We start from the raw sequence: 27,526 nt of genomic DNA on the forward strand, positions 1-27,526 counted from the left end.
AACAAGCCGTTTCCTTCAGATCTATTGGTGCCGGTCGAATAGTTATTGTTCCTCGGATCTTGTAGTTTCCCACGGACACAGGGAGGATTGGGAATACGTACTTTTCTCTCTTCGTCTGCCACTCAGTCGGAGCTGCTGAGAGTTAGCAGGAATCCTTCGCTCGTTCCTGCCGCACTCAGGAAAGGAATTTAAAGGGAGAGAAAAATGATGCTCCATTTCATTGCTGTTTTCTTATCTCTGGGACTCGTTTGGTTGAAGGAACATGTGGAGGAGCCTGCAAATGCAGACAGGCACAAGGATTTCTCAATCAACGAGGCAAGATTGGGCAAACAGCAAGTGAAGCCTCGTCACCCGGTCCTTGGAAAGGTTGAAGGACGTACTGACACCCATTTGGATGGATGGGGGTATGAAATGGTTCAGGGGACCAACCAGCCTTATTCTTACATCCGTACCACCATCTCTGGCACATCCAGGAGGCAGACGTCTATCACCAGAACACGGGTACCCTTAAATTCCACTCCAGACAGGCAAGTACCACAGTCACGTATCTTCCTCTGCAGGACAAAACATCTTCAACCAGGGGGTTTTGGAGAGCTGGGTGCTCCATACTCCACTTTATCATGGATGAAAGCTCAGAGGCAGCATGAAGATTTAGGAGGGGAAGGTTTTTTTTGGGGGGGGAAATCAGTGACAAGGCAGTGATCCGAGTGTGGACAGTGGGCAGTGTTCCCCTGGGAACATTGGGACTCCACATGACACAGGAAGCGTTCCTGGGAATGGACGTACTGATCCAGTCATTTCCAAGAGGGCTGTGATGGAATTATAGAGAGAGAAAGACTATCAGCTATTTGGGATCTGAGAACCTAGGATGAAGCTCTGGGCCTTGGGTGTGTGTGTGTGTGTGTGTGTGTGTGTGTGTGTGTGTGTGTGTGTGTGTGTGTGTGTGTGTGTGTGTGTGTGTGTGTGTGTGTGTGTGTGTGTGTGTGTGTGTGTGTGTGTGTGTGTGTGTGTGTGTGTGTGTGTACGCTCATTTGTAAGTATGTGTATGTGCACATTTGTGTAAGTGTGTGTGTGTGCACGCGCATGTGCATGAATGTGTGTGTAAGCATGTGTGCGTACCAGTAGTAAAGCCCTTGCTCCTGTCCCCTGGAATGATGGAGAGCCATACTAGTGATGTATACATGCACAGCCGGGCTGGTCAAGTTAACAGTTCCTGCAATAGTTGGCCTTATTGTAACTCGAAGAATTAACACATGATCAATGGGCAGCAGAGGCCACCGGCTCCTGGGATTGCCAGTCAGGAGACGGTCTGAGTGTGGCCAGGGACAGGATTTGTCTCAGAAGAGTTGAGGACATTTTCCATTGGAAACTGAGCTTGACAAGACTGCCAACGTTTTGCAACCTCATGTGTTTTTCTGAGGTTAGGTGTTGTTTAACCAGCTCCCAAATTCCATTAAGCAGCTCCTGCCATTGGCTGAGGTCCCAGTGTTGGACGTGGGTGATGACTGAAGACCCACCATAACTGTCCTGCGGCAAATTGAATCAGCCGTAGGGCATCTGACACAGACCTGCGAGCCCTTTCGGTGAGAGGAACTCAGTCAATGTCACAATTGGATTTAAGATGTTGATGAGGCCCCTTTTGGAGTATTATGTTCTGTTCTGGTCACCATGCTATGGGAAAGTTGTTGTCAAGCTAGAGATGGTGCAGAGAAGATGAACGAGGATGTTGCTCAGACTTGGAGGCTTGAGTGATCGGGGGAGATTGAGTGGGTTGGGGCTTTATTCCTTGAACAACAGGATCTCATGTACAAAATCATGAATAGATGGGGTGAATGTAGAGAGTCTTTTGCCCAGAGCAGGGGAATCAATAACTAGAGAACACAGGTGCTGCGCGGAGGTTTAAATGAAACCTGAGAGGTAACATTTTTTTACACAGAGATACAGCATGGTTAACTGCCCTTCCAGCCTATGGGTGTGTGACCAATTACGCTTCTAACCCCCGTATGTCATGGTAGGCTTAGCATTTAGCGCAACGCTGTTACCGCGCCAGTGATCGGGACTAGGGTTCAAATCCTGCGTTGTCTGTTAGGAGTTTGTACCTTCTCCCCGTGCCTGTGTGGGTTTTTCCCGGGGGTTCCAGTTTCCTCCCACCCTTCAAAACCTGTTGAGGGTTGCAGACCCAGGGAGAACGCGCAAAGTCCTTACAGGCAATGCTGGATTTGAACCCAGGTCAGTGGTGGTGGGCACATTTAAGAGTAATTATTGAACTTACTGAATACAGAGAACTGCGACTGTTTTAAATATACAAAGGAGACTTCATTTATTCATGCATAGGATCTGGTTGACATGAGTAAAGCCATTTGTTCTCAAACAATTCTGCTGGAACATTTTTTACTGCAGTTATGTTACAGTGAGCCATGAGTTATTGGCCAGACTGAGTAAAGGCAACAGAACTGCTTTTCCTAAGGACATTTGGTGTCTGCAGACATCAGAGATGAGCTTGAAATGAAACAGGAAAATCTGCAGATGTTGGAGTCTAGTGCAGTGCACATAAGTGCTGGAGAAACTCAGCAGGTCACGTACCCTCCTTAGGAAGTAAAACCAATGTTTCAGGCCTGAGCCTGAAATATAAAAGTGGGGGGGGGGGGGGGGGTTGGGGAGTGTGGAGGAGGAGATGAGGGAGGAAAGGGGAGGGGAACCACAGGCTGAAAGGTAAGAGGTGGCCAGAGGTGGGAGGGCGGAAGAGAAAAAAATTGAGAAGGGGGGAGAGAGGGTAGAGGGATCAGAAGGGCAGCTCTCTGATAGCAGAAGGAGGGGAAGGGGGTAGGGAGCTGGAGGGAAGAGGACAGAGGGATAAGGAAAGAGAAAAACAGGAGGATGGGATTAACAGAGACTGGAGAAGTTAATGCCACCAGGGTTCCCACTTTAAGTAATCCCTATGCCATTAGTGCTCTGTGATTAGTAAGGGATCGCTTAAAGCGGTATGTGAGTGGGCTAAAAAAAAAGGTTGAGAACCACTGCTCTAGGCCCATTTGTTACTGAAATATTTGGCTTGAGAAAAATTGTTGTTGGCCCATTTCTTTCGGAGTTCTGAAACCATGCACATAATGCTGTCAATGAGGTACGATTAAAACAGGGATTTTCACATTTTTTCTTTCGGCCCACATCCCATCTTAAGCAATCCCTTACTAATCACAGAGCACCGATGGCATAGGGATTACTTAAAGTAGTATGTGAGTGGAAAGAAAACCACTGGGTTAAGAGGTGGCCCCAGTCAGGATATAAGGTGTTCTTCCAATATGGTTTGGCAGAGCAACTTAATACTCCTTTTCTTTTCAGAAACTGGTGTGCGTTTGTAAAGTCCAGATTGTCCACTGTTGCAGTTTTGTGCCGAGTGGAGCCGTGTGTGAATGGGATGGTGAACTGCCGAAATACTGTGTAAGTAACCGTGAAGTGAAATCAAATACCATAGGGCCATGGGGCAGGATTGAGAAGCATGTCATTGGACAAGAGGATGAGCAGAAGAGGTCAGGTATACTACTGCCTATCCACCTGACTTGTTCCTGCAATGGCAGGACTGATGTATGGGCCAGGGTTCAATATAAAAATGTGCTGGGGAAACTCACCAGGTCACGCTGCATTTGTAAACGGTGACCAACATTTCAGGCCTGGGCACTTCACTAGTTATATTAGGGTCATCGGAGATAAGAATGGAAGGGAATCTTATTGAGACGCATAATATAGATGTTAGAAGAACCATAGATGTTGGAAGAATGTTCCCGATATTGGAGAAGTCCGGAACAAAGGAGTCACAGTTCAAATGATAAAAGCAAGGCTATTTAGGATGGAGATAGGAAGAAACATCTTCACTTAGAGAGTTGTAGAGCTCTCTACCACAGAAAGCCATTGAGTTCATTTGGTATCTGGCACCAATGCCGTATAAGTGAATTTTCCGGGTGCTTGAGACTGTGTTGCGTGATTGGCCAACTAACTGCTAGGGGGCATTAATTTTAAACTCCCGTATTTTTTTACTAATTTGAGATGCTGGGCTTCATTAATAGGGGGATTGAGTTCAGGAGTAGAGAGGTCATGTTGCAACTCTCTGGTGAGACCACACTTAAAGAGTATTGTGTTAAATTCTGGTCACCTCATTACAGGAAGGATGTGGAAGCTGTGGAGAGGGTGCAGAGGAGATTTACCAGGATGTTACCTGGATTGGAAAATAAGTCTTCTGGGGCAAGGTTAGCTGAGCTAGGGATTTTCTCTTTGGAGAGTAGAAGGATGAGAGGAGACTTGATAGAGGTCTACAAGAGAGGTGGACAGCCAGCGCCTGTTTCCTAGGGCAGGATCAGCAACACCAGAGGACATTTTTACTGTGAAGGGAGGGACGTTTAGGGGAGACATCAGGGGTACATTTTTTTTACACCGAGTTGTGGGTGCTGGAATGCCTTGCTAGGGATGGTGCCGGAGGCTGAATCATTAGGGGAATTTAAGAGATTCTAGACAGGCACACGGATGGAACAAAATTAGAGGGTTACAGGGTAGGGAAGGTTTCGTACATTTTTAAAGGAATATATGGTTCGGCGCTACATCTAGGGCCGAAAGGCCTGTACTGTGCTGTAGCATTCTATTTTACGCAATTTCTTTTGCTGGTTGTTTAGATTTCGGATAGCGGGGGTTTTAAAAAGAGTTGATGTGGCCCCTTTGGTGAAAGGTTTGGGGAGAAATCAAGACCAGGGAATTGAAGTCACATGATCGGCCATGATCGTGTGAGTGGTGGAGCAGACTCGAAGGGCTAAATGGCCTTCTCCTGTCATTCTTTTCTATAATTCTACGGTGATGGGAGATGGTTGCATGATGGAGCAGTGACTGGGAGTTTGAGGAGGGATGTGATTTGGAAGAGTCGATGGTTCCTCAGACACCTGGTTGAAGTTTGGGGTAAGGGGCTTCGATGGTGTATTGATGAAACAGGCCATCTCGGCCCTTCTAGTCTGCACCAATTTAAGTGAAACTCCACTAGTTCCACCTACCTGCTCCCTGCCCATAACCCTCCAACCCCCTCACATCCATGTACTCATCCAATCTCCTCTTAAATGACAGATTTGACCCTGCTGCAACCACCTCTTCCGAAAGCTCATTCCACTCAGCCACCACTCTCTGAGCAAAGAAGCTTCCTCTTATGTGACTTCTAAAGTTTTTCCCCTTAACCCTTAACTTATGAACTTATGACCCCCTCGTCCCTATCTCCCCTACCCTCAAGGGGAAGAGCCTATTCACATCTACTCTATCTATTCCCCTCATAATTTATATACCTCTATCAAATCCCCCCTTGACCTTCTACGCTCCAATAAATAAAGACCCAGTCTTTCTTCGTATTCTATATACTGCAATCCAGGCAACATTTTAGTAAATCTTCTCTGCACCCTCTTTACCTTATTGATATCCTTCCAGAACTGCACACAATTTTCCAAACTTGGCCTCACCAATGCCTTTACTGCACCAGCGATCGGGACTGGACCTGGGTTCGAATCCCTCATTGTTTGTAAGCAGTTTGTACATTCTTCCCGTGTCTGCGTGAGTTTCCTCCCACTGTTCAAAATGTACCGGGGGTGTAGGTTAATGGGGTGTAAATGAGGCAGCACAGACTCGTAGGGCCAAATTGGGCTGTTACAAGGCTCCATGTCTAAATTTTAAATTTAAATAGGTAGGGAGGCATATTGGAAATGGGTCCCTGGAATTCAGATACCTACAGCTCGGAATGGGCTCCATGGATTCTGATGATAATAACGCTGGAGGAACTCAGCCAGTCTTCCATAGGAGGTAAAGATGTATTACCGACATTTCGGGCCTGAGCCCTTCTTAAGGGTGTGAGCAAAAAGCAGGCAGGTGTCTGAATTAGAAGGCTGGGGAGGGAGGGACAGGCAGAGGGAGGAGTGCAGACCAACAGACAAAGGGCGTTCCTCCAGGATTTTTGTGCTTTTACAGCGTTCACATTGTCAGCAGACTTTTTTGTTTCACCCCAGGAATTCTGATGGCCACAGTCTCTCTGAGGGCTGGATGACAAAATGAAAAGAGCCATAAGATGTTAGTCAAATCATACTCCAACACATTTAATCCCATTTAAATTCGTCATGATTCACCTCATTATCCTTTGTCTCTTTGTACACTCAGTTTAGAAAAAAGGAACGAGATTCATTCTTTAGTCAGGACAAGTGGACAGAAGTGGCAACACTGTTCTCTCTCAGCTGTGCATGTGCACGTTTTGCAGCCAGTGCACGAAGGAAATTAATGTGTGCACAAAAGGTTTGTGACCTAAAGTAATGTAGTCATTAATAATTATTCTTATTGGCTAACTGTTTCTGTTCATTAGTAGGTCAGTTTTTCAAATACCACATTTGATGTTTTATTTAATGGAACAACAAAGTACAGAATAAAATCTTCTAAAATAAAATATGCTACTTCATAGAATGCAATCGTACTGTATGATATTTAAAACATGCCAATACAGGTCTATTGGCCATGAGAGATCGGCTGTGCCAAAATGATCCTGCAGCAATTTCTTTCTTCTTCAATATTTTTATTGAAATTCCTCATTAAAAAATACATAAGAATACATATTAAAAGTCAAAAATAAAATTACAGAATATATTACACTCAGATCACACTATTTCATCCACATTCTTAATCAAACAAATTATATTAAGTAATATTTTGTTATAAAAAATAAATTAGAGGGAACATTGGTGGGGAGTAACCTTGGGTTGTCAGAAGGTGGGACCGGGAGAAATGGAAACACCATTCAACTGCAAAATTTTTAGCTGCTGTTGGAGTGAAAAACTCAGAAATGCTGGACGCTGCAAGATCCTCCAGGATTTATGTGGTTTTTACTACAATCACAGCATCTGCAGACTTCCATGTTTCATGCATTCACTGTGAAATCTCTTCAAGGGAAACTTACCCTGAAGAGGTCCTCCTCAATGGATGCTGCGAGACCTCCTGCATTTCTGTGCTTTTAGCTACCAATGGTTGTGGGTTCACTCAAACCAGTAGCAGGCCCTTCTCTGGAGCTGAGAAATGGCACGAGGCATTAACAGAAGTGGCCTCTACTTTCAGGTACCAGCTTAAACCCATGTACAAGATGAAGCAGATGATCGTCACCTCTTTGGAGTGGAGGTGTTGCCCAGGGCACACGGGATCCAATTGTGAACACACAGGTAATTGGTGTTGGGGCTCCTGAATGTGATTGGAGGATGGTTACTAACATCAGCTGACAGAGTTAAGGGGCTGACTCTGGCCGTGATAGCAGGAAGATTCTATTGGGATGAATATTCAGAATCAGAATTTATTGTCATGAATATGTCACAAAATTTGTTGCTTTGCGGTTGCATCAAAGGGCAAATATTACTGTAAAGTTACATTTAAAAATAAAAAAGTTAGTGCAAAAATGAGGTAAAAGTGAGGTTGTGTCTGGGGTTCATTGTCCATTCAGAAATTTGATGGCGGCGGGGAAGAAGCTGTCCTTGTGCCGCTGAGAGCTCGTCTTCAGGCTCCTGGACCTCCTTCCTGAAGACAGCAGTGTGAAGAGGGCATGGTCTGGATGGTGAGGGTCCTTGAGGATAGAGGCTGCTTTCTTAAGATACCACCTCATGTAGAGGTCCTCAATGAAGTGAAGACTCATGTCCGTGATGGCGCTGGCTGAGTTCCCAACTCTCTGTAGCCTTTTACTGTCCTGAACGTTGACACCTCCATACCAGACAGTGATGCAACCTGACAGAATGCTCTCCACTGTAGACATTTGCAAGAGTCTTCGGTGATGTACCGAATCTCCTCAAACTCTTTGTGAGGTATAGCTGCCGGCAAACCTTGTTGCATTGATGTGGAGGTCCAAGTGCAGTTCTTCAGAGCTGCTGACACCCAGGAATCGTGGTGAGCAGATAAGATGTGGCATATCCCGAGATCCACTTTCCTCCCGTGTTCCCGGGTCTGCAGGTTGCTCTGAAAAGATTTCAGTCATAACAAAAGGTGTAGTTCAGTGGCCCTCTTTGATAATGCTTTACAAGAGGGAGGGTGGTCAGAGGGGTGAGATAGAGGATGGACAGCACTATGGTTCATCTCTTGGCTTCTGGTCATCCATCCATATCTGAGGTAAAAGATATGGATGATGTGGAAAAGTTGCAAGATGTGGGTAAAATAAATCATAAGGTTCAAAAAGATTGAAAATGTACAAGAGTGAGTAGGGAAATTGGAGAATTGGAGTTATAGTGGGAACTGTTGAAAGGAAGAAAAAATTGATAATGTGGACATTTTTAGTAGACGGAATAATATTAAAATTGTCGGATTGAAAGAGGGAGAAGAAAAACAAGATACGATTTGATTCCTACAAAGAGTGATACCTAAGTTCTGGGGGTGAACAAATTTGAAAGTCCTATTAACCATATAACCATAAGGCCAAGTCCACAACCAGATGAAAAGCCTCCCTCTATAGTGGTTCAATGTACAAGATAAAGACAAAAATTTTAACCTTGGTGTCTGAAAGAGAAAGAACCCACAGATTTTCTTCTACCCAGATATCAGTACACAATTGCTGACCAGAAGAATGGAGTTCAATCCGGATAAGAAAACCCTTGGGGGGGGGGGGAAATTACAAGTTTGGACTTCGTTACACAGTTACGTTGAAGATCTTATTACCTGATGGCAACAAGAATTTTTTTTCCAGATTATAAACAAGTGGAAGAATTTGTGGAGACATTACCTACCAATGAACCGAGGGAATGATATGAGTTTATTTTATTGGTTGTTGACCTTAATTATTAAGGTTGATACATTGTTAACCCAGGAGGTTAAGGGGTGTCAGGGTCTGGAAGCTTTTTTGTGACAGAGGCTGCATCCCGAACAATGGGGGCGGGGGGGGGGGGGGGTGGCACTCTATATATATTAAACAGCGCCAGTGGGATAAGCCCGCATCCTTGGGGTGTGCCTGTGTTGATAATCAGTGAGGAGGAGACATTTCTAATTCATACTGACTGGTCTTCCAATGAGAAAGGCAAGGATCCAGTTGCAGAGAAGGGTACAGAGTCCTAGAGTTTGTATCTTCTTGACCAGCACTGAGGGAATAATGATGTTGAAGGCCGAGCTGTGGTTGATGAATTGCTGTTTTCGCGGTGATCCAGAGGTGAGTGGAGTGACAATAGGCAAATTGCAGAGGGTCCAGATCTTTGCTTAGGTACATGTTAATTTTGGCCATGACCAGCCTCTTAAAGCATTTCATCACAGAAGAAGTTAGTGTTACTGTGCGGTAATCGTTGAGGCAGCTCACACGACACTTCTTGGGTACCAAGTTGATTGATGCCCCTTTGAAGCAGGTGGGAACCTCTGACTGCAGCAAAGAGAGGTTGAAAACGTCCATGAACACTCTGGCCTAGTTGGTTAATGCAGATTTTTAGTGTCCTGCCAGGTTTACCCACTAGGGCCTGACGCCTTGCAAGGGTTCACCTTCTTGAATGATGATCTGACATTGCTCTCGGATATCACAGGGTCCTCAGCCTTTTCAGGGATTCTTTTTTTTTTTTTTTTTTTTCTTTCTTTTCAGGGATTCTTGTAGCACTGTTTGGTTCTTTTCAAATGATCCAGCAGAATCCATAACAAATGGAAAATAATGCAAAAATGCTTAAATGCGATTGGGAACATTTAACTCTGTTACTCATTGTCAACTCTGTTATCAATACACTAAACAATTAACAGTATTGAAGGTAACAGAGTTGACGTTTTCCACCATTTGTGTCTTTATGTGCTTATCTCAAAGCAGATACCACATGGCATGTCTAAATACAGAATATTATCATTTTTAAAAAATTGTATGAGAGATTCACTGCAATTTTGCATTAACAGATTTGACAAATAATTAATCTACTGTTGGTGTATCCATAACATTTTGTACAAAATAGTGAGAGAAGAAGCATGGCATACCTCACTGCCTTCCAGAGTTTTCTGGCCAGAGAAAGTGACATCACTGGGTGCAGGTCACAACCTTTTTTATATGAATGCTTTGGAGATTTGTATGCCACTTTATAACAGAGTTGACCAGAACATAGGGACACACGCAAAAATATTTTTTTTATTACTGAAATTACATATGATACAAAAAATAGATGATATTCAATTGATTTTATAACTTTTAATAGAGCAAGCACAAAAAAAGAAAATTAGACTTAATTATTTCACCATTCAAAAGGGTGTCCCCTTGCAAGGCGTCAGGGCCTGATGGCGTACCTGGCAGGGGTACTAAAAATCAGTGCCAACCAAGTAGTCGGACATTTTCTGCCCCTCATTGCTGCAGTTGGAGGTTCCCATCTGCTGCAAGTTGAATGTATGAATCAGGAGCTGAGGACGGTCAATAATGAATGGGGTGGGAGTCATTTAGTTAATATTTTATGTATAAATTGTGCCCTAAATATAAATAAAGCTTTGTTATTAGTGACAGTTTAAAATAATTAGAAACTGATTCAATAAAGTTTTATTGGAAAAGGTTTATCCAGGAGATGTGAAATGTCTAAATTTAAAATGTAACTGTTATGTTGTCCCCAGCTCCTGAAGGTTTAAAAGCACCAGGGCCTTTCAGCCAGGCAACTGGGGGTGACCAGCTGATGGAGGAGCTCGTAATTCCAAGTAAGTTACGTTTTCAGCAAAACAATTGAAGCTGCCACCTGCCCTTGTTTTCATTACCGAAGAACATTTCCTCCCCACCCTCTCCCTGCTCCAAAATTAGCAGCATTGGTTTCAAACAGCAACAACAAAATGGACACCAGGCGTCCTGTGGGCAGGGAAACAACAATGATTAATGAACAGAAGGTTGTTCGGAACAAAGAGGTTTCAACACTTTCATTGTGAACCCCGTCCTAGCAAGTCACACTGTGGCCCTTTCACGGTGGTCAAGGCTTAAATCCAGATGTGGGCTCTTGCCTTTCTCCCACCCGCGTCACAGCCAACAGTTTGATGCATTGTCTGTGCTCCGGAAACAGGAGGAAGTGTGCAAGAACCAGTGGGTGGAGAATGGGTTGGACACAGTAGAGTTACAATGCTAAAGACTATAAATAGTCTGTAACATTTCACTGCTGGAGAAGAATGCACTGGCATGTCTATACCTCAATCATAGTGGAGATGTAGTCCAGGACTAGATGGGTGGAAAGGCCTGGTTCTGAACTGTAATGTTCGAAGGATCGAAGATATAGTGGGACTAAATATAACATGTAACCATCTCTGTTCAGTGGACAAGATGGGGGTTTGGGAGGTGGGGGTACTGGATTTTTGATTAGGGAGAACATCCCGGCGATCCCAAGAAAGGATATTCTTGAGGGAGGGTCCAGTGAGGCTAGATCAGTGGTTTCTTTCCATTCACATACTGCCTCAAGTGATCTCTTACTTACCATAGCGTCCTAAGGCATCCTACGCCATAGGTGCTCTGTGGTTACTAAGGGATTACTTAAGGTGGTAAGAAAAAGGTTGAGAACCACTGGGGTAGACGAACAGGGGCTTAATAATAGGAAGGGGATCATCACTGCAGTGGGAATTAGAAGAAGAAGAACAGTCAGGGCAGGGAATGCAAGTGTTGGGACATCACGCAAGATATTGGCGAGGCCACGCTTGGAATATTGTGTGCAATTTTGGTCATTGCACTGCAGGAAAGATGCAGTCAAGCTGGAGAGGGTCCAGAGAAGATTTACGAGGATGTGGCCAGGACTCCGAGGTATTGGCAGAGGTTGAGCAGGCTGGGCCTTTCTTTGTTGGAGCGCAGGAGGATAAGGGGTACAAAACCATGAGAGGAATAGATCGGTTGAAGGCAAAGGGTCTTTTGCCTAGAGCAGGGGAATCGGTAACCAGAGGACATAGGTTTAAGGTGAGGGGAAAGCTGAGGAGTCACTTTTTTTTTTAAACATGGGGGTAGAGAATGGGCTGCCAGAGGATGTTGTGGTTGAGGTAGGGACTGTTGCAATATTTAAGAAAAAATTTGGACAGATACATGGGTATTAGTATGACCAGGAACATGTGGGCAGTTGCCACCATTCCTGATTTTTAGAGGGAGAATTCCAAATTTTCAGCAAGCCACGGAGTCAGGGAGTCAAACATCATGGAAGCAGGCCCTTCGGCCCATCATGGCTATTGCCAAGCAAGTTGGTTACCTAAATTAGACCCATTGACCTGTACTTATCCCACATCCCTCTAAACCTTTTCCTATCCATGTACTTTAAGCGTAATTGACACCACAAGACACGGGAGCAGAAATAGGCCATTCAGCCCATCAGGTCTGCCCCACCATTTAATCATGAGCTGATCCATTCTCCCACTCAGCCCCACTGCCTGCCCTTCTCTCCATAACCTTTGCCCTGGCTAATCAAGAACCTATCAATCACTGCACCCCAATCATTCCCTATATCCCCTGTGTGAAAATCTTGCCTTTCCCGTCTCACCTTAAACCTACTACCCACTAATTTTAGACTCTCTTACAACAGGAAAATGACTGTGACAGTTCACCTGGTCTTTACCCCTCATGATTTTTATTAACCTCTATTAGGTCACCTCTCATCCTCTCACATGCCAAGGAAGGCAGTCCCAGCCTCTACTTACAACTCAAATCCATCGGTCCCTTGAACATCCGGGCAACACAGTTTGTATAGCAGTTAGTGCAGCACTCTTTTAGTGCCAGGGTTCTAATCCAGCACTGACTACAAGGAGTTTCTACATTGTTCCTGTGATCTGCATGGGTTTCCTCCCACCCTTTGTAGGTTAATTGGGGTATTTAAGTGGCATGGGCTCTTGGGCTGGAAGGGCCTGTTACCGTGCCGTCTGGTGTAAAAAAAATCCTTTTCTGCACCCTTTCCAGATTAACGATATCCTTTTTGTCGCAGTGTGACACAGAAGCCCTTCCCGGCTTCCTTCCAAAACAGCCTGACTTTGATTTTTAATCCATATTTTCACAAAGGCGAGAGCGAATCTTGCACCATTGATGGATTCTGAGACAGGGCGAGCAGGTCACATGGGTGTGGTGATCTGAAGGACGCTCCCATCAGCAAAGAGCCCAGCAGTGTGTGAAACCGAGCTGACAGCCGACTCCTCTTGTCCCTGGTGCACCGTGCATTGTGTTCTGTGGCCTTGGAAGACTGATGTGGCCACAGAACCACAAAGAAGGAACATAAAACTGGCTCCCTCACCGCACCCTCCCCGTCTCTCTCGCTCTCAAAATTCGAGCATCTCAGGAAATTCCCAGTAGTTTCTAGAAAATCTCAGTGACCTTTTATTCCCATTCTTGCCAGATTTCCTACTGCAAAAATGGCCAGGTTGCAGAGGGAGAGGCTAGCCTTCAGTTGGCAAATGGGGTGGAGGAGTGCAATGCCAGGGCTGGGAGGTGGGAGGGAGCTGGGCGGGCCAGGAGGCAGCAGAGCAAGGGGAAGAGACAGGATAGGTCAGAGATTGTGTGTGCATGAGAGAGAGAGAGAGAAATAGATTAGGTAAGGGAGAGGGGGGGGGGTGAGGAGTTGAATTTAAATTTTAAATTTAGACATGTAGCACAGTAACAGGCCATTTCAGCCCACGAGTCTGTGCCACCCAATTAACCTACTGTTACGAGCCCAAAGAACCCCAAAACCCAGGAGCAATAGAAATTCACTAAGACAAACTGTTACTTAAACAAAAGTTACTTTTAATCTTCTTTAAACGTAATAACTGGATCAAACTTTAACTTATTACTATTATCCTAACTTAACCCCCTTCTAACTCTAAATGTATGTGTATGTAATGTGTGTGTAAGTTCAGAAAAGTTATTTGATTCACAGTCCAGTCTCGCTTCTCACTCCTCCAAGTTCACAGGTATCAGGCAATTTTTATACTGTGCACAGAGCTTAAAATTTATGATTCTTTACCAGGCTTTGGTGGTTGAAAGGTAAATGGTTACCGCTCAGGAAAGTTCTTGTCGATTTTCAGAGAGAGACTTGTAGCTCGTTGAACACCCACACAAACTGATCTCTTTTAATCAGTCACTTTGGTGTCTTGCCGAAGAAACTTGTCCCATCAGGGGATTCCAGATGATGACCTCCTTCTTTCTTTCAGGTCAACACAGAGTTCCTTTTCTGGTTCCCTTATCTCAGGCGAAACATTATGTTGCCAGTCATCTCCTCTTGTATGGACCACAAGGGCTTTGACCAGGCTGAACTCAGAACTCATCTTCAAAATGGCGTTTTTAAACAAGCTTCCAAAAGCCACTGCAAAAAACCAGCAATCTCTCTCGGCACTTTCAGGTGGCCAATTGCCCCACATGTAAAGCCGCACATTTAGGCAATGTGCAGCTAGTTTGAGGCCACCTGAATGTGCAGGAGGTGCTCTTGAGGCGAGCTACGTAACCCTTCTCCGAGAGGAATAATCAGCTCAGCTCAGTGGCTCCCCCAGCCACCTGAATGCAGCTGGCTGAAAGCGGATGTTAAAGGGTCAGACTGCTGATCACAGCTGACACTGGGCAGGAGTCGAATGTGCTCAGAGCCGCATCCTGTGCAGCTGTGTCCTTCAGGTGGCCAGCTTTGTGCTTTAAACGCTGCCACCTGAATGGCAATTTAAAGGGCCGCTTCTGCCTCTTCAGGTGCATACTTAGTGTAGAATGCACCTGAAAAAGCCTTCTGTCACACTTAGAGAAAAATCCGTTTGACTCTCTCTGCTTGCAAAACCACACGACCTTCTTAGAACAGTAAACTGCCTTCAGATAGACTGCGGCACTGGACCCAATCTTCTGAGTCTGTTACTTTCCCAAAACAATAATCCATTACCCCACAGCATGTCCAATTAACACCTACTTGTAAAGTTGTTCAGCAAAGCAGTTTCCGTTGTCTTTACAAAAGTCCTGGGAGCCTGGATTGTCTGGCTTGAGCAGAGCTCTGGCATTTTAAATGAGATCTGTGTTGTGAAGTGTTTGTGTTTGTTTGTGACCTACACTTTAAAAAAATCCCCACAATTTATCTTCTTTAAAACAGACAATATAAAATATAACACAATCCATCACAGTACACCCCTAATATGTTTCGAACGGTGGGAGGAAACCGGAGCCCCCCAGAGAAAACCCACACAGACACAGGGAGAATGTGTCTCCTTACAGACAGCGTGGGATTCGAACCATGGACGCGATCGCTGGCACTAACCACTGTGCCGACCCCGTGCCAAGAGAGGTAGAAGAGATGAGTGTTTATTTTAAAAAGAGCGAGAAAGTGAGAAAGAGAGAGAGGCTGTAGAAAGAGAAACAGAAAATATTATTCTAGAGTAGACAATAAATCACTGCTCATTCAGATCCAGGATGGACCAGCTGGGTTTAGACTAGGACAAGTGGTGAATTGCAGGATAACTGTGTTGCCAAAATCAGGTCAGCCATGATTGCATTGAATGGTGGAATGGCAATGATGGGCTGAATATCCTTCTCCTGCTTGATCTGACCTGATGATACATGTTAAGTAGCTGGAATTCAACATGATATTACCTCAGTACCTGATAGGGAAGTTGGGCCTGTTGGGCCCAAACACCTCCCTCTACAATTGGATTCTCGACTTCATGTCGGGGAGACCTCAAGCAGTCCAGATCGGAAACAGCGCCTCCAAGACCATTACAATGAGCATGGCAACCCCCCACCCCCAGGGTTACATGCGGAATCCACTGCTCTTCACTCTGCTGACTGTGCAGCTAAACACAGCTTGAACCACATCGTCAAGTTCGCCGACGACATGACCGTAATCAGTAGGAATGAGGAGTCAGGTATAGAGAGGAGGGGTAGTCGCTAATGGATGGGGCAGAGCCAACAATCTGGATCTGAGCGTTAATAAAACAAAAGCGATGATTGTCAACTTCAGGTGGCCCCCACGGGGGTGGGGGGGGGGTGCGGGGGGGAACCACGCTCCGCTAACCATTGATGACTCAGCATTGAGGTCATCAAGACTATCAAGTTCCTTGGAGTGCACTTGGCGGAGAATCTCACCTGGTCCCTCAACACCAGCTCCAGAGCCAAGGAAGCCCAGCAGTGCCTTGACTTCCTGTGAAGGTTGAGGCAAGTTCATCTCCCACCCTCCATCCTCACTACATTCTACAGAGGATGTATCGACAGAATCCTGTGCAACTGCATCACTGCCTGGTTTGGAAGCTGAACCTACTCGAACCACAAGACCCTGCAGAGGATCAATAGGGGCTCTCTTCCTACCATGACGGGCACCTACAAGCGAAAGGCAATAAACAAGGTGAAGGACTCCACGCACCCCCTCACATAAACTGTTCTTTTTCTGCCGTCTGGTAGGCGGTACTGTAGACACTCAGGCCCTTACGTCCAGATTGGGCAACAGTTTATTCCCCCCAAGCCATCAGACTCCTGAATTCCCAGAACAGATGTGGATAGTGTATCATAGACTTCTACTGTATACATCTTAATATTTTAAAGTGTTGAACTTCTATTCTAATTTATATTTATGTAAATCTGCTCCGTGGTCCTGGAGAAACAATATCTTATCTTTACCGTGCAAGCATGGTGTGAACGATAAATAAAGGTGATTTGACTGGACTTGGATGAAAAGAATTAATAATAAATACGTGAGAACATTATCCAGAGGATTATGAAACAGTCGTACAGGAATCTGCACTGGCAAAGGATAATCCCTGTGTTTGCTAATCTGACCAGGCAGGTCGAAAGTCACTTCCCCATGTCAATCAAGGTTAGGCCACCCACAGGTGAGGGTACAGCTTATGATTGGCTCTCTTGAACACCTTGCCTCATTTGGGCATACCTGAGCCAGAGGGTGGGCACGAGAGGGTGTGTGCGTGAGAGAGTGAGCGCGCGCGAGTGCGTGAGAGAGTGTGTGTGTGTGTGTGTGAGTGAGAGAGAGATTCTGTTGTGACTTCCTATGTGTGTGTAAATAACGGCCCTTGTTTATGGTTCAGACTTTTCACTTCTTGGACCCTCCAAACTCGTTCACCACGTTCCAGGGGTTTTGCCTGCCAAGCCCTGTGTACTTCATTCTGTTCCTTCTCTCTGTAGCAGAACCTGTTCGGTCAGCTGACAGGGACGTGGAGCTGCCACAGCAGCAGGATGATGTTCCTGCCACTCGTTCCTTCCAACAGGACTTCCACGAAATACTCAGCAGCCTGAAGCAGAAGGAAAATAAAACAGGTACATGCTGCCCGCAAACAGGAGCAAACGTCTCAACCTTGCATTAAGTAGCCCTCATCCTTGGCATCTGCACCCAGATCTCCCCTAAGAGCAAACTGATGATTTTTAACCTGTTCGGGACAAAAGACCTGCCATGGCCAAACTCTGAACCCCACTTTACTGCAGCTGGGTAATCTGACAGATCACTGCCGAGGACCTGCAGCCTCGATTAAGGGCTCAAGCCCGAAATGTAGGTTATGTATCTCTGCTACATAAAGGACATGACTTTGACCTGCTGAGTTGCCCCAGCACTTTTACTTCGACCGCGGTGTCTGCAGACTGTCGTGTCTTACTACAGAGTCAGCGGCAAGTTTCCTTTCGTAAAGCGGGCCACGGGAATTTTTATGGCCAGTGCAACGTGCTCAGCAGCTTTAGTGGGAGAAAATTAACCAAAACCTTTTTATTGAGGAGAATTGTCACAGATGTCTTGTGTGTCTCCGCTGAATCTCTCTGCTGCAGACTGACAGCCTCACCCATGGGCGAATCTTTTCAAAATTTATCAAAAAATCAGTTTTCTTCGACTCTGTATCCACCTCTTACCAGTTAGTCTGTTCTCCTCCCCCTTCCTCCTTCACCCACCCCCCCCCCCCCCACCCACCTTTTTAATCTGGTTTCCCCAGATTCCTGGCAAAGGGTTCAGGCCTGAAACATGGGTGAGCCTTTACTTCCCTATGGACGCTGCATGACCTGTGGAGTTTCCCCAGCTATTTTTGTGCGCGGCACCTGGTCCCTGCGGGTTTTTCTGTTTAATTAAAAAATTTGAAAAAGGTTTAGTGTCAAACTCATTTCATCATTCACCACGTCTCTGGTTCAAGAGAGCAAAGTGAATGCAGGTTCTGTCAGAATTCTTGAAGGGCGTATTTGGAGAGTTGTAGTGAAAGATCGGGGATCTAGCTTAGGAGTCAAATGCCTCCGTACTGGCAATTCCTCATTAGTAGACCTTTCGTTATATATTATCTCGCTCCCCCCCCCCCCCCCCCACCGTCTCCTTTCGTTCAAACATGATAAATTCTTTCCTCGTCCCTTATCGTATCCAATTAACACCTTTGGTTGGTCTGGATTCCTCCCCGACCCAATATTGTCTGAATTTTGAGAATTACTGCTCCTGGCTTATTCCTTGAAGAAGGGCTCAGGCCCAAAATGTCAGCGGTATATTTTTGTCTCCTATGGACGCTGAAAAGACTGGCAGAGTCCCTCCAGAATCTCGGTGTGTTTTTAACTGCAGTCTGCAAACTTCCGCGTTTCACTGTCATAAAATGCTACAGTGCAGAAAACAGGCCAGTCAGTCCCTCCAGTCTGTGCCGACCATCATCTCTCCTCGTCCCACTGACCCACTCTCTTAGCAGTCCTCTCCCATCCATGAACCAATCCAATTTACTCTTAAAACACATGATCGAGCATGCATTCACCACGTCAGAAGGCAGCTCATTCCACACTCCCACTTTCACTCTAATGTTCTCCTTAAACCGCTCCTCCTTCAGCTGAAAATGGTGAATCTCATATTTATCTCCCCAAATAAGTGGAAAAAGCCTATTCGAATCCACTCTGTCTATACCTCTCATAACCTTATAAACCTTGATCAAATCTCTTCTCATTCTTCTTCACTCCAAGGAATTATGTGAATTTAATTAAATTTCATTATGTGAATTCATTGCAAAAGGACATGGAAAAGATTTTCAGATGGTCTTGCGGACACTGACCTCTAAAATATCTTGGCATCTTTGCGACTGTTGAATTTAACAACAGGGTGATTACACCAGAGTTGCTAGCCAGCACCTCCTGGTGGCTAGTTTTATAGCACAATCCTTGATCAGGCAGGCAACCTTCCATTTATCCTCCAGCTCACGTGGCGAACAACCATCCATGAGGGGAGGGCCCACGAGATTCTTGGGGTATGCTTAGCACCAATGACTCAGGCTCAAATCCCGCATTGTCTGCAAAGAGTTTGTATGTGTCCTCCCCCCCCACCCCCGTCACCCCCCCCCCACCCCCGTGTCTGCGTCCAGTTTCCTCCCACCTTTCAACACTTATGGGGCTTGTAGGTGTAAATTGGGCGGCATGGACCCACAGGCCAAATGGGCCTATTACCGTGCTGTATGTCTAAATTTAAAAATTAAATGACTTGATGCTGCCATGGCATTTTAACAAGTCCATGCTATGGCTGAGAGAAAAGCTCCTCTTCATTGGTCCAGAGAACAGCATAAAGGATCTTCACTTCATTCGCACTCTCTCTCTGGAGATGTCTCTCAAACGATCCTTCAACCTGCTCTCACTGTAACACAATGGATACAATTTCTCCAGTGTAGTGGATCCACAATCCTTCCTCTTATTTTTGAACAGCTCCATGGTCTCAAATTCCCAACCCATTTTTCTAACTGAGTTTTGCCAAGATGACATCCTACATCAGATGTTCAATGCCGCCTGAGAGGAGTGAAGCGCAAGAGTCTGATTGTAGTATAAAAGCAGAAAATTTCACTCGCCACTATTCGGGGCCCCAAACAGTCCTTCCGAGTGAAGCAATGTTTTGCTTGTGAATCCACGAGTGGGGGTCATCTCCCGTTGTGGTCTCCTCTACGAAGAGACTGGACGCAGACTGGGCGATCGCTTCATGGAGCACCTCGGCTCTGTTCGCTGCATTAGCGTGGATCTCCCAATAGCCAGCCATTTGAATTTCCTCTCCCATTCCTTCGCCAACATGTCTGCCTATGGTCTCTTGCACCGCCAGACTGAGACCATTAACATCATCTGTTTAACCCCCCTCATCTATCCCTTTGTCTCCATTCCCCCAGCTCCGCATTCTTGCCCTCCCAATCAAATGTCACCTTCCCTCTCTCCTATCCATGTCCAATCAGCACCTTTTGTCTCTTGGCCTGTACTCCCCACCCCCTCTGCCTTTTTTTCCCTCCTCCTCAGGCACCTGTCGGTAGTAACACCTTTATGAATGCTGCGAGGCCAGCATTTCTGTGCTTTTATCACCGCCTGAGGGTCACCCCTTTAGAATCACTTCCTAAACAACCTTGTTCTCCAACTGTCATGTTTAAAAAAAAAATTCAATACAATAAAACCCCCATTATCTGGAATTCAAACAACCGGCAACCTCAAGCAACCGGCAAAAAAAAAGTCAAATAAATAAATAAATGCATTAAGAATAAATAAAATCTTAAATAAAAGTTTAAAATTGTAAATGTTCTCTGAAGTAACCTTTGGTAGCTATTCAGCCAGCGGAGGTCCTTGGTCGGGCTTTGCTCGTAGCAGCTGTTTCAATAAAGTTGTGTGAAACAGCAATGGCGTCGCCCAGGGTGAAGAGCTGGTTGATGCCGCTCGCTCTTAAAGCGTCTCCTTATCCCTGCTTAGAAAGAACCTTTATCTTTGCAACTTTATTAGTTTGTCTGTAAAGTTGGGGGAAGGCGTTAATTATCAATAATGTTATTATTCATCTTTTGGGTGGCTCCATGGAGTAGGCAGAACCTGCAGATGCAATGAGGAGAACGACTGAAAGTAAAATTCTTTAAGGTTTATATATTCGTGCAAGAGAAGTTTATTTTGTGCAAGTACAGTTTAGTATTGTTGTCTTTAAAACTGTTTATTCATAATGCAGGTGTATTAGTTGGGCATTGTCAGTCTCAAGCAACTGGAAAACTCACTTTTCCGGCACCTACCAATCCCCATAGGTGCCGGCTACCAGGGGTTTTGCTGTATGTGGGCAATCAGATAAAATGTGACCTTTTATATCACGCATTCTCCTCTTGTAGAATTACTGGCACCAGGCCTGGAGGACGTGGTCAAGTCCGTCGCTGAACATTTCTTGAACCGACACTTTCATTCCTTATGGACCAGCTTCAACAACAGCCTGGCTGACAAGGTCTACAATTTATCGCAAGATGTAGAGATCAACCGGAGAAACCACGATGAGCTCCTAAAGCGTCAAGGGGAACTCGAGGAACTGGGCACCAAGTTAAAGCTGAAAGTTGATGAAAACGCCGAGCGGTTGGAGAGAATTGAAGATACATTGAGAGGCCAACAGAAACGAGTTGACCAAGAATTGCATGCTCAGAGGGTTAACCTTGACCACAACATGACCGTAATTAAGACGGAGACCGACTTAAAAGTCAAGCGCAGCCAAAAGATGATCCAAATAAAATCACATCATCTGAATAACATGACAGCTGAACTAAGGAAAGACCAAGACAGACTTTGGTTAGAAGTCTACTCTTTAAATCAAAGAATAGCAAAGACTGCTGAGCTCCAAAGACCAAAATTATGTTCATCGTGCAACTTGGAAGCTTCTAACCCAGGTATGACAAAAGAGGGCTTGGATAAACTCAGTGCTGCACTTCAGATTCACTCAAGCGATCTAACCCATTTAATGTGCAGATTATGTGATCCCACATCAAACGGGACTGACTCTTTTCAGCAGAAGCAGGAACCAAATTGCACACAACTGGTAGATGGCCTGAAGAGAGAGATGAATCAAAGGCTGAATGAGACCCGTGTGGGGTTTATGGAGGTTGTTTTGGGACTGAATGTCTCCTTAAACCATCAAAGCTTGGGCCGCAATGAACTCATTTCCAGCCTCAACAATAAGTTTAAAGAACTGAGTCAGCTGCTGTACGGTATGCCTGAAGATGAGGAGCCTTGTGACTGCAATAAATTGCTTGCGGATTATTCCTTGGTTATTGACAACCTGAGAAATGCCAGTGACTTCATGGACAAGATGCACTTCGACCTGCATCACGTCAAGCAGCAAGAGTTGGAACTCAGCAATAACCTCAATGATTCCGTGCAGGACCTCTTCATGGCTTTGCAGCAGATTCGTCGACAAATCCAGGACCTCCAGGACTTGCAGGATGGCAAACAAAATATTTTAACCAAAGACATCTTAAAACTGAAGAAGAATTCCACAGCAGTTATGAAGGAATTGAGCAACTTGAAAGCATTTGACGTCGTCATGGACTCTCGCATCAAGTACCTCAACAGTTCATTCAGTTCCCTTTTGGAGGATGCCTTGAGGCACACTCTGATTCTGGAGAATTTGTTAGAGGAAGATATTTTGGAGATTACGTCCGAGGGTGCAACAAAACTCCAGCTGCTTTCTATGGGCGCTTTGTATCAAATCCTAAATGAGACGGAGAAAGATCTTGCAACTCATAACATTCTTTTGGAAAACATCGACGCGAGGTTACAGCAGCTTGAAGAAGTCCAAAGCAGGGATGACAGAAGACAACCGGCTGTGGCTGAAGAAGAAAACGCCTTGGAAGAAAGCTCTTCAAAAGTAGATGTTGCAGATAATCTCCTGAAACCCGAGTACGAAGCTCTGGAAGAGATGCAGGTTGATTTACAATATAAAAGCAGCCATGTATCTTCCAGAGATAAAGACATTGAGATGCTGAATTTGAAATTAATTGAATTGGAATCCCATTGCAATTCCAAAGACCATTACTATAATTATAGCTTGGAACAGATAAAGGAAGAGTTTACAAAGTCGGTGGAAACTCTGCAGTTAGATGTATCATCTTTGAAGGAGCTCTGGGAAAGTCACATCATCGAGTTCCAGAGATTCATCAGCAAAGTGGACAGGCTTTCTAATGGGACATCTCGCACAGGACGAGGTGGTCTGGGCTTAAAATGGATGAGAAAGCAGCACAGGGAGCATCACCAGAGAACCGGCCATCTGGGGATTCATAGAAATGTTTCAACTTTAAGCCAAGAAACCAGCAGTGCAGCTGTGCAGGGTAAGTTCGCTGATAGGTGCATTCTTCTCCCCCTCACCTCTGCAGGCTTTGGAGAAATGACATACCCTGCTCCTGCAGTGCCCTTAAGGTGGGGCCTCGCCTCATTTAAAAGCGCTACAGCAACCAGTGTAATTTAATTTTTATAATTCGTTTGAAATAATACAGCCCTTCCAGCCCATTAGCCCATGCCAGCCAATTAACATACCATGGAGGGGGAGGCAACTGGAGAATCTGGTGAAATTTCACACTGGTTATGGGGAGAACATACAAATTCCTGACAGCGGTGGGTTTGAATCTGGCTTTGTTGGCGCTGTAATGGTGTTGCACTCAGCACTAGGTCAACTATATTGTTCTGTCTACATCTTCAGTTGTCAGAATAATGGTCTATATCCAGATCTGGATGAGCCACTATTCCTCACTCAGTTCAACACGAGGAAAATTAACGGCTGACAAGTCAGCCAAACCTTTGACTGATAGCATCCCCTCCTCAGAGTGAACCAGACTATTATTGCAGTAAAAATGCTCTGAGTGAGGGCTTACTTAAGGTGGCACGTGAGTGGAAAGAAAAAGGTTGAGAACCACTGGTCAAAGGGGTAAGCCATTTAGGACTGAGATGAGGAGAAACTTGTACAACTCTCCACCAGAGAAAGTCATGGAGACCAGTTCTTTATGTATATGTTCAGAAGAGAGTTGGATGAGATAGTATGGCTGAAGGGATCAAGGGTGGGGTGGGGGTCGGGAATGGAGGAAAAGAATACTGAAGTCACATGATCGACTATGATAGTATTGAGTGGTGGTGCAAGCTCGAAAGGCTGAATGGCCTTCTCCTGCACATCTTTTCTATAATCGTTTGTAAATGTTGCCCTCTGTCTGACGTGAAGAACATGGGCTGCGTCTTTCACTTCTCGGTATCTTATCTATGGATGTTTTACTGTCAACTCTGAGGGAGTTTTGCATTGGTAATTACTGTCACTTGTGAGAAATGTTGAAATTGGTTCTAGGTTGACATTTAAGATACTACGGCACAATTGAAATTCAGGAAACCTAAACAACTAATGACACGTAGAGGTGGTCATTCCAGCCAGAAAAATGTTTGCTTCAGTTTACCTTACCTTTTTATCTCGGTTTAAAACCTTGAAAGTTGATTCTTGTGTTCTGTGGGGAAACTTTTAAATTATCCTCCCACAGCTGAAGGTCCAGAGTTGATGTAAAATATCTACCATCAATTCACTTAATTCCGTGCCATCAATTTTATTGATTTGAGGGAAATAAATAAATCCTTACTTGTTTAGGCTTTTCACAATTCTCACACATCTCAACTAAATCTCCTACTTGTCTCCACTTTCCCATGAAAGGGAGGTATGGTTATTCGTAGCGGTTAGTGCAATGCTGTTACGGTGCCAGCGACCCAGGTTTGAATCTGGCACTGTCTGTAAGGATATTCTCCCCTTGTTTGCGTGGGTTTCCTCCCACCATTCAAAATGTATCAGGGTTGTAGGTGAAATTGGGTGGCATGGGCTCATGGGTCGGAAGGGCCTGTATGTCTAAAGACAAGACGTAGGATTAAGTAAATCAGCCTTTGGGCCTGTCCTACCATTCATTATCATGGCTGATCATCTCTCTTAACATCAAACCTTTTGCAGCTGGAGCTCTTTGGTGTCCACACCTTCTTTCATAGCAAATTTCACCTTTTGAGGGAAGGTATTTCTCCCCAATATCCTGACACTGTGATCTCTGTTTCTCGGTGTACGTCGGGGGAAGCATCCTCCTCCGAATTCAGTCTGTCTCGTGCTGTCAGTCGTTGGGGCAGCACGGGTGACTTAGCGGTTAGTGCAATGCCTTTCTTTCTTTGGCTTGGCTTCGCGGACGAAGATTTATGGAGGGGGTAAAAAGTCCACGTCAGCTGCAGGCTCGTTTGTGGCTGACAAGTCCGATGCGGGACAGGCAGACACGATTGCAGCGGTTGCAGGGGAAAATTGGTGGGTTGGGGTTGGGTGTTGGGTTTTTCCTCCTTTGCCTTTTGTCAGTGAGGTAGGCTCTGCGGTCTTCTTCAAAGGAGGTTGCTGCCCGCCAAACTGTGAGGCGCCAAGATGCACGGTTTGAGGCGATATCAGCCCACTGGCGGTGGTCAATGTGGCAGGCACCAAGAGATTTCTTTAGGCAGTCCTTGTACCTTTTCTTTGGTGCACCTCTGTCACGGTGGCCAGTGGAGAGCTCGCCATATAACACGATCTTGGGAAGGCGATGGTCCTCCATTCTGGAGACGTGACCCATCCAGCGCAGTGCCAGCAATTGGGACCAGGGTTCAAATCCTGCGCTGTCTGTATGCTCTCCTCATGTCCGCGTGGGTTTTCCCCAGGGGCTCGTTTTCTCCCCCCATTCAAAACATATCAGGGGAGTAGGCTAATTGGGTGTAAATTTGGGCTGCACGGGCTTGTGGGCTGTAATGGCTAATGTAATTAATTTAATTAAAAGTTTGGAAATTTCAAGTAGATCCCTTTTCATTGTGCCAAGTTGTAGTGAATATAAATCCCTCTTCACGCGGCAGTCTTGCTATCACAGGACTAGTGAACCCAATCAAATTGGATTCTCCTCCTAAATAACTTTCCAGCTTTGGCAGTTTTCAAGAACCTTCTCTGAACTGTCTCCGATGCTGTTCTCCCTCCCACAGTACGATCTGGAGAGCTATAGGCTGTGACCTAACTAATGTTTTTAATGCAAAAGAAGGCAAATGCAATGCTGGCCTTCGTTTCAAGAGGAATAGAATACAAGAGCAGGGATGTGATGTTGAGCCTTTGTAAGGCACTGGGGAGACTTCACTTGGAGCGTTGTGAGTTTTGGGTTCCAGAAAGGATGTACTGACATTGGAGAGGGTTCAAATGGGTTGGGGGGGGGGGGGGGGAGGGTAGGGAATGTTGAAAGGCGTGGACAGAGCAGATGAGGAGAGGTTGTTTCCCATGGTGGAGGAGTCTAGAACAAGAGGGCACAACTTCAGGATTCAAGGACATCTGCTTAGAACAGAGATGTGTAGGAATTTCTTCAGAGGGTGGTAAATCTATGGAATTTGTTGCCACAGGTGGTTGTGGAGGCCAGGTCATTGGGTGTATTTAAGGCAGAGATTGATGGGTTCTTGATTTGCCAGGGCATCAAAAGTTGTGGGGAGAAAGCTGGGCAGTGGGGCTGAGTGGGGAAATAGATCAGCTCATGATTAAATGGTGGGCTGAATGGTATATTTCTGCTCCTCTATCTTATGGCCTGTCTACGCTTCTATTCCACAGCCAGGTTGGTAAGACGTGAATCTCCTGTCCTTTCAGCTTCCCATGTGTGTTAAAGAACTATTGTTCTCCTTTATTCAAAAGAATATTGATCTAAACTACCAGTTTAAAATGGCAATGAATTGCTCTTTGCTTTTTATCTGTTTAGAATTCCTGGCTGCGTTTTTCGTGGGACTTTCGAACACTTCCGAAATCAGCAAGATTTTGAAATTTGACCACATTTTTCTTAATCACGGGCACGGCTATTCACAAGAAAAAGGCCATTTCAAAGCGCTCTTCAAAGGCATCTACATGTTTATAGTGACTGTGGAATTTGACCAAGGGGCTGGTCTTGGTTTTCTTCTGGTTGATAGCGAGCGTACAGTCAGACTTCAGAGTAGCTCACAAAAGCAGCAGCAGAGCAGTTTGGTTTGGGGTCATGCCATCGTCGAGCTCACCAAAGGACAGCACGTGTGGGTGGAGGTGCAGCAAGGCTTTGTAATTCAACGGACTCCTCCACAAACAACCTTTGGAGGGTTTCTTTTATTTAAAATATCTTAGGCTTTTGTTACCTGTCTGACAATAAAAGTTTGAATGGAATGATTGAAAGCTTCCACTTCAGAAACAACGGCAAGGGCTCGCTCACTGTAGACTTTGCCCAGGTCTTCCCATGGTTGCATCCAATCACTTTCCTATTAACGCAGCTATTCACATTTTCATGCACTCACTGGGATGGGATATTATGCAAATTTGAAAAATTATGGTAATGGTAAATTCTATTCATAAGCAGCATTATATACATCTAGTGAAGCATGGAAGTCTGCAGATGCTGTGATTGGAGTAAAAAAACAGAAATGCTGGAGGAACACAGCTGGTCTTTTTAGCATCCAAAAAAGCGTATACATCTTGAGTACGGAGAAAAATTGAGTAGACTGGGACTTTATTCATTGGAGCGTAGAAGGTTGAGAGGGGATTTGATAGAGGTATTTAAAATTATGAAGGGAATAGATAGAGTAGATGTGAAAAGGCTCTTTCCCCTGAGGGTAGAGGGTCGTAAGTTAAGGGTTAAGGGGCAAAACTTTAGGAGTAATACAAGAGGATGCTTCTTCACTCAGAGAGTGGTGGCTGAGTGGGATGACCTTCTGGAAGAAGTAGTTGCGGCAGGGTCAATTCTGTCATTTAAGAGGTTGGATGGGTACATGGATGTGAGGGGGGGGGGGGGGTTGGAGGGTTATGGGCAACGGAGTGGGGTAGGTGGAACTAGTGGAGATTGGTGCGGACTAGAAGGGCCGATATGGCCTGTTTCCGTACTGTAAATTGTT

General features: G+C 45.2%; 1 protein-coding gene across 3 annotated transcripts; it reads left to right on the forward strand.

Annotated features, from left to right (window-relative positions):
* Positions 1–27,407, forward strand: mmrn2a (multimerin 2a). Of its 3 annotated transcripts, none has more exons than XM_069885739.1 (7): positions 1–527; positions 3,340–3,438; positions 7,114–7,214; positions 10,585–10,665; positions 17,048–17,179; positions 20,971–22,950; positions 26,374–27,407. In XM_069885739.1, exons 1-7 carry the CDS (start codon positions 205–207, stop codon positions 26,763–26,765), a joined length of 3,108 nt encoding a protein of 1,035 aa, XP_069741840.1. In that variant the 5' UTR covers positions 1–204; the 3' UTR covers positions 26,766–27,407. The 3 variants fall into 3 exon arrangements, with proteins under 3 accessions (XP_069741840.1, XP_069741841.1, XP_069741842.1); XM_069885740.1 differs by having other exon boundaries at positions 17,051–17,179; XM_069885741.1 differs by lacking the exons at positions 1–527; positions 3,340–3,438 and adding exons at positions 6,024–6,084; positions 6,172–6,303.
* The last annotated feature ends 119 nt before the right edge of the window (positions 27,408–27,526 follow it).

The sequence above is a fragment of the Narcine bancroftii genome, chromosome 6, assembly GCF_036971445.1.
Source record: "Narcine bancroftii isolate sNarBan1 chromosome 6, sNarBan1.hap1, whole genome shotgun sequence".
Classification (NCBI taxonomy): domain Eukaryota; kingdom Metazoa; phylum Chordata; class Chondrichthyes; order Torpediniformes; family Narcinidae; genus Narcine; species Narcine bancroftii.

Coding starts and splice junctions, on each gene's coding strand:
- mmrn2a (XM_069885739.1), top strand. CDS start 205: ATGATGCTCCATTTCATTGCTGTTTTCTTATCTCTGGGACTCGTTTGG. Junction 528..3,339: donor TTAAATTCCACTCCAGACAG/GCAAGTACCACA, acceptor TTTTCTTTTCAG/AAACTGGTGTGCGTTTGTAA. Junction 3,439..7,113: donor GTGAACTGCCGAAATACTGT/GTAAGTAACCGT, acceptor CTCTACTTTCAG/GTACCAGCTTAAACCCATGT.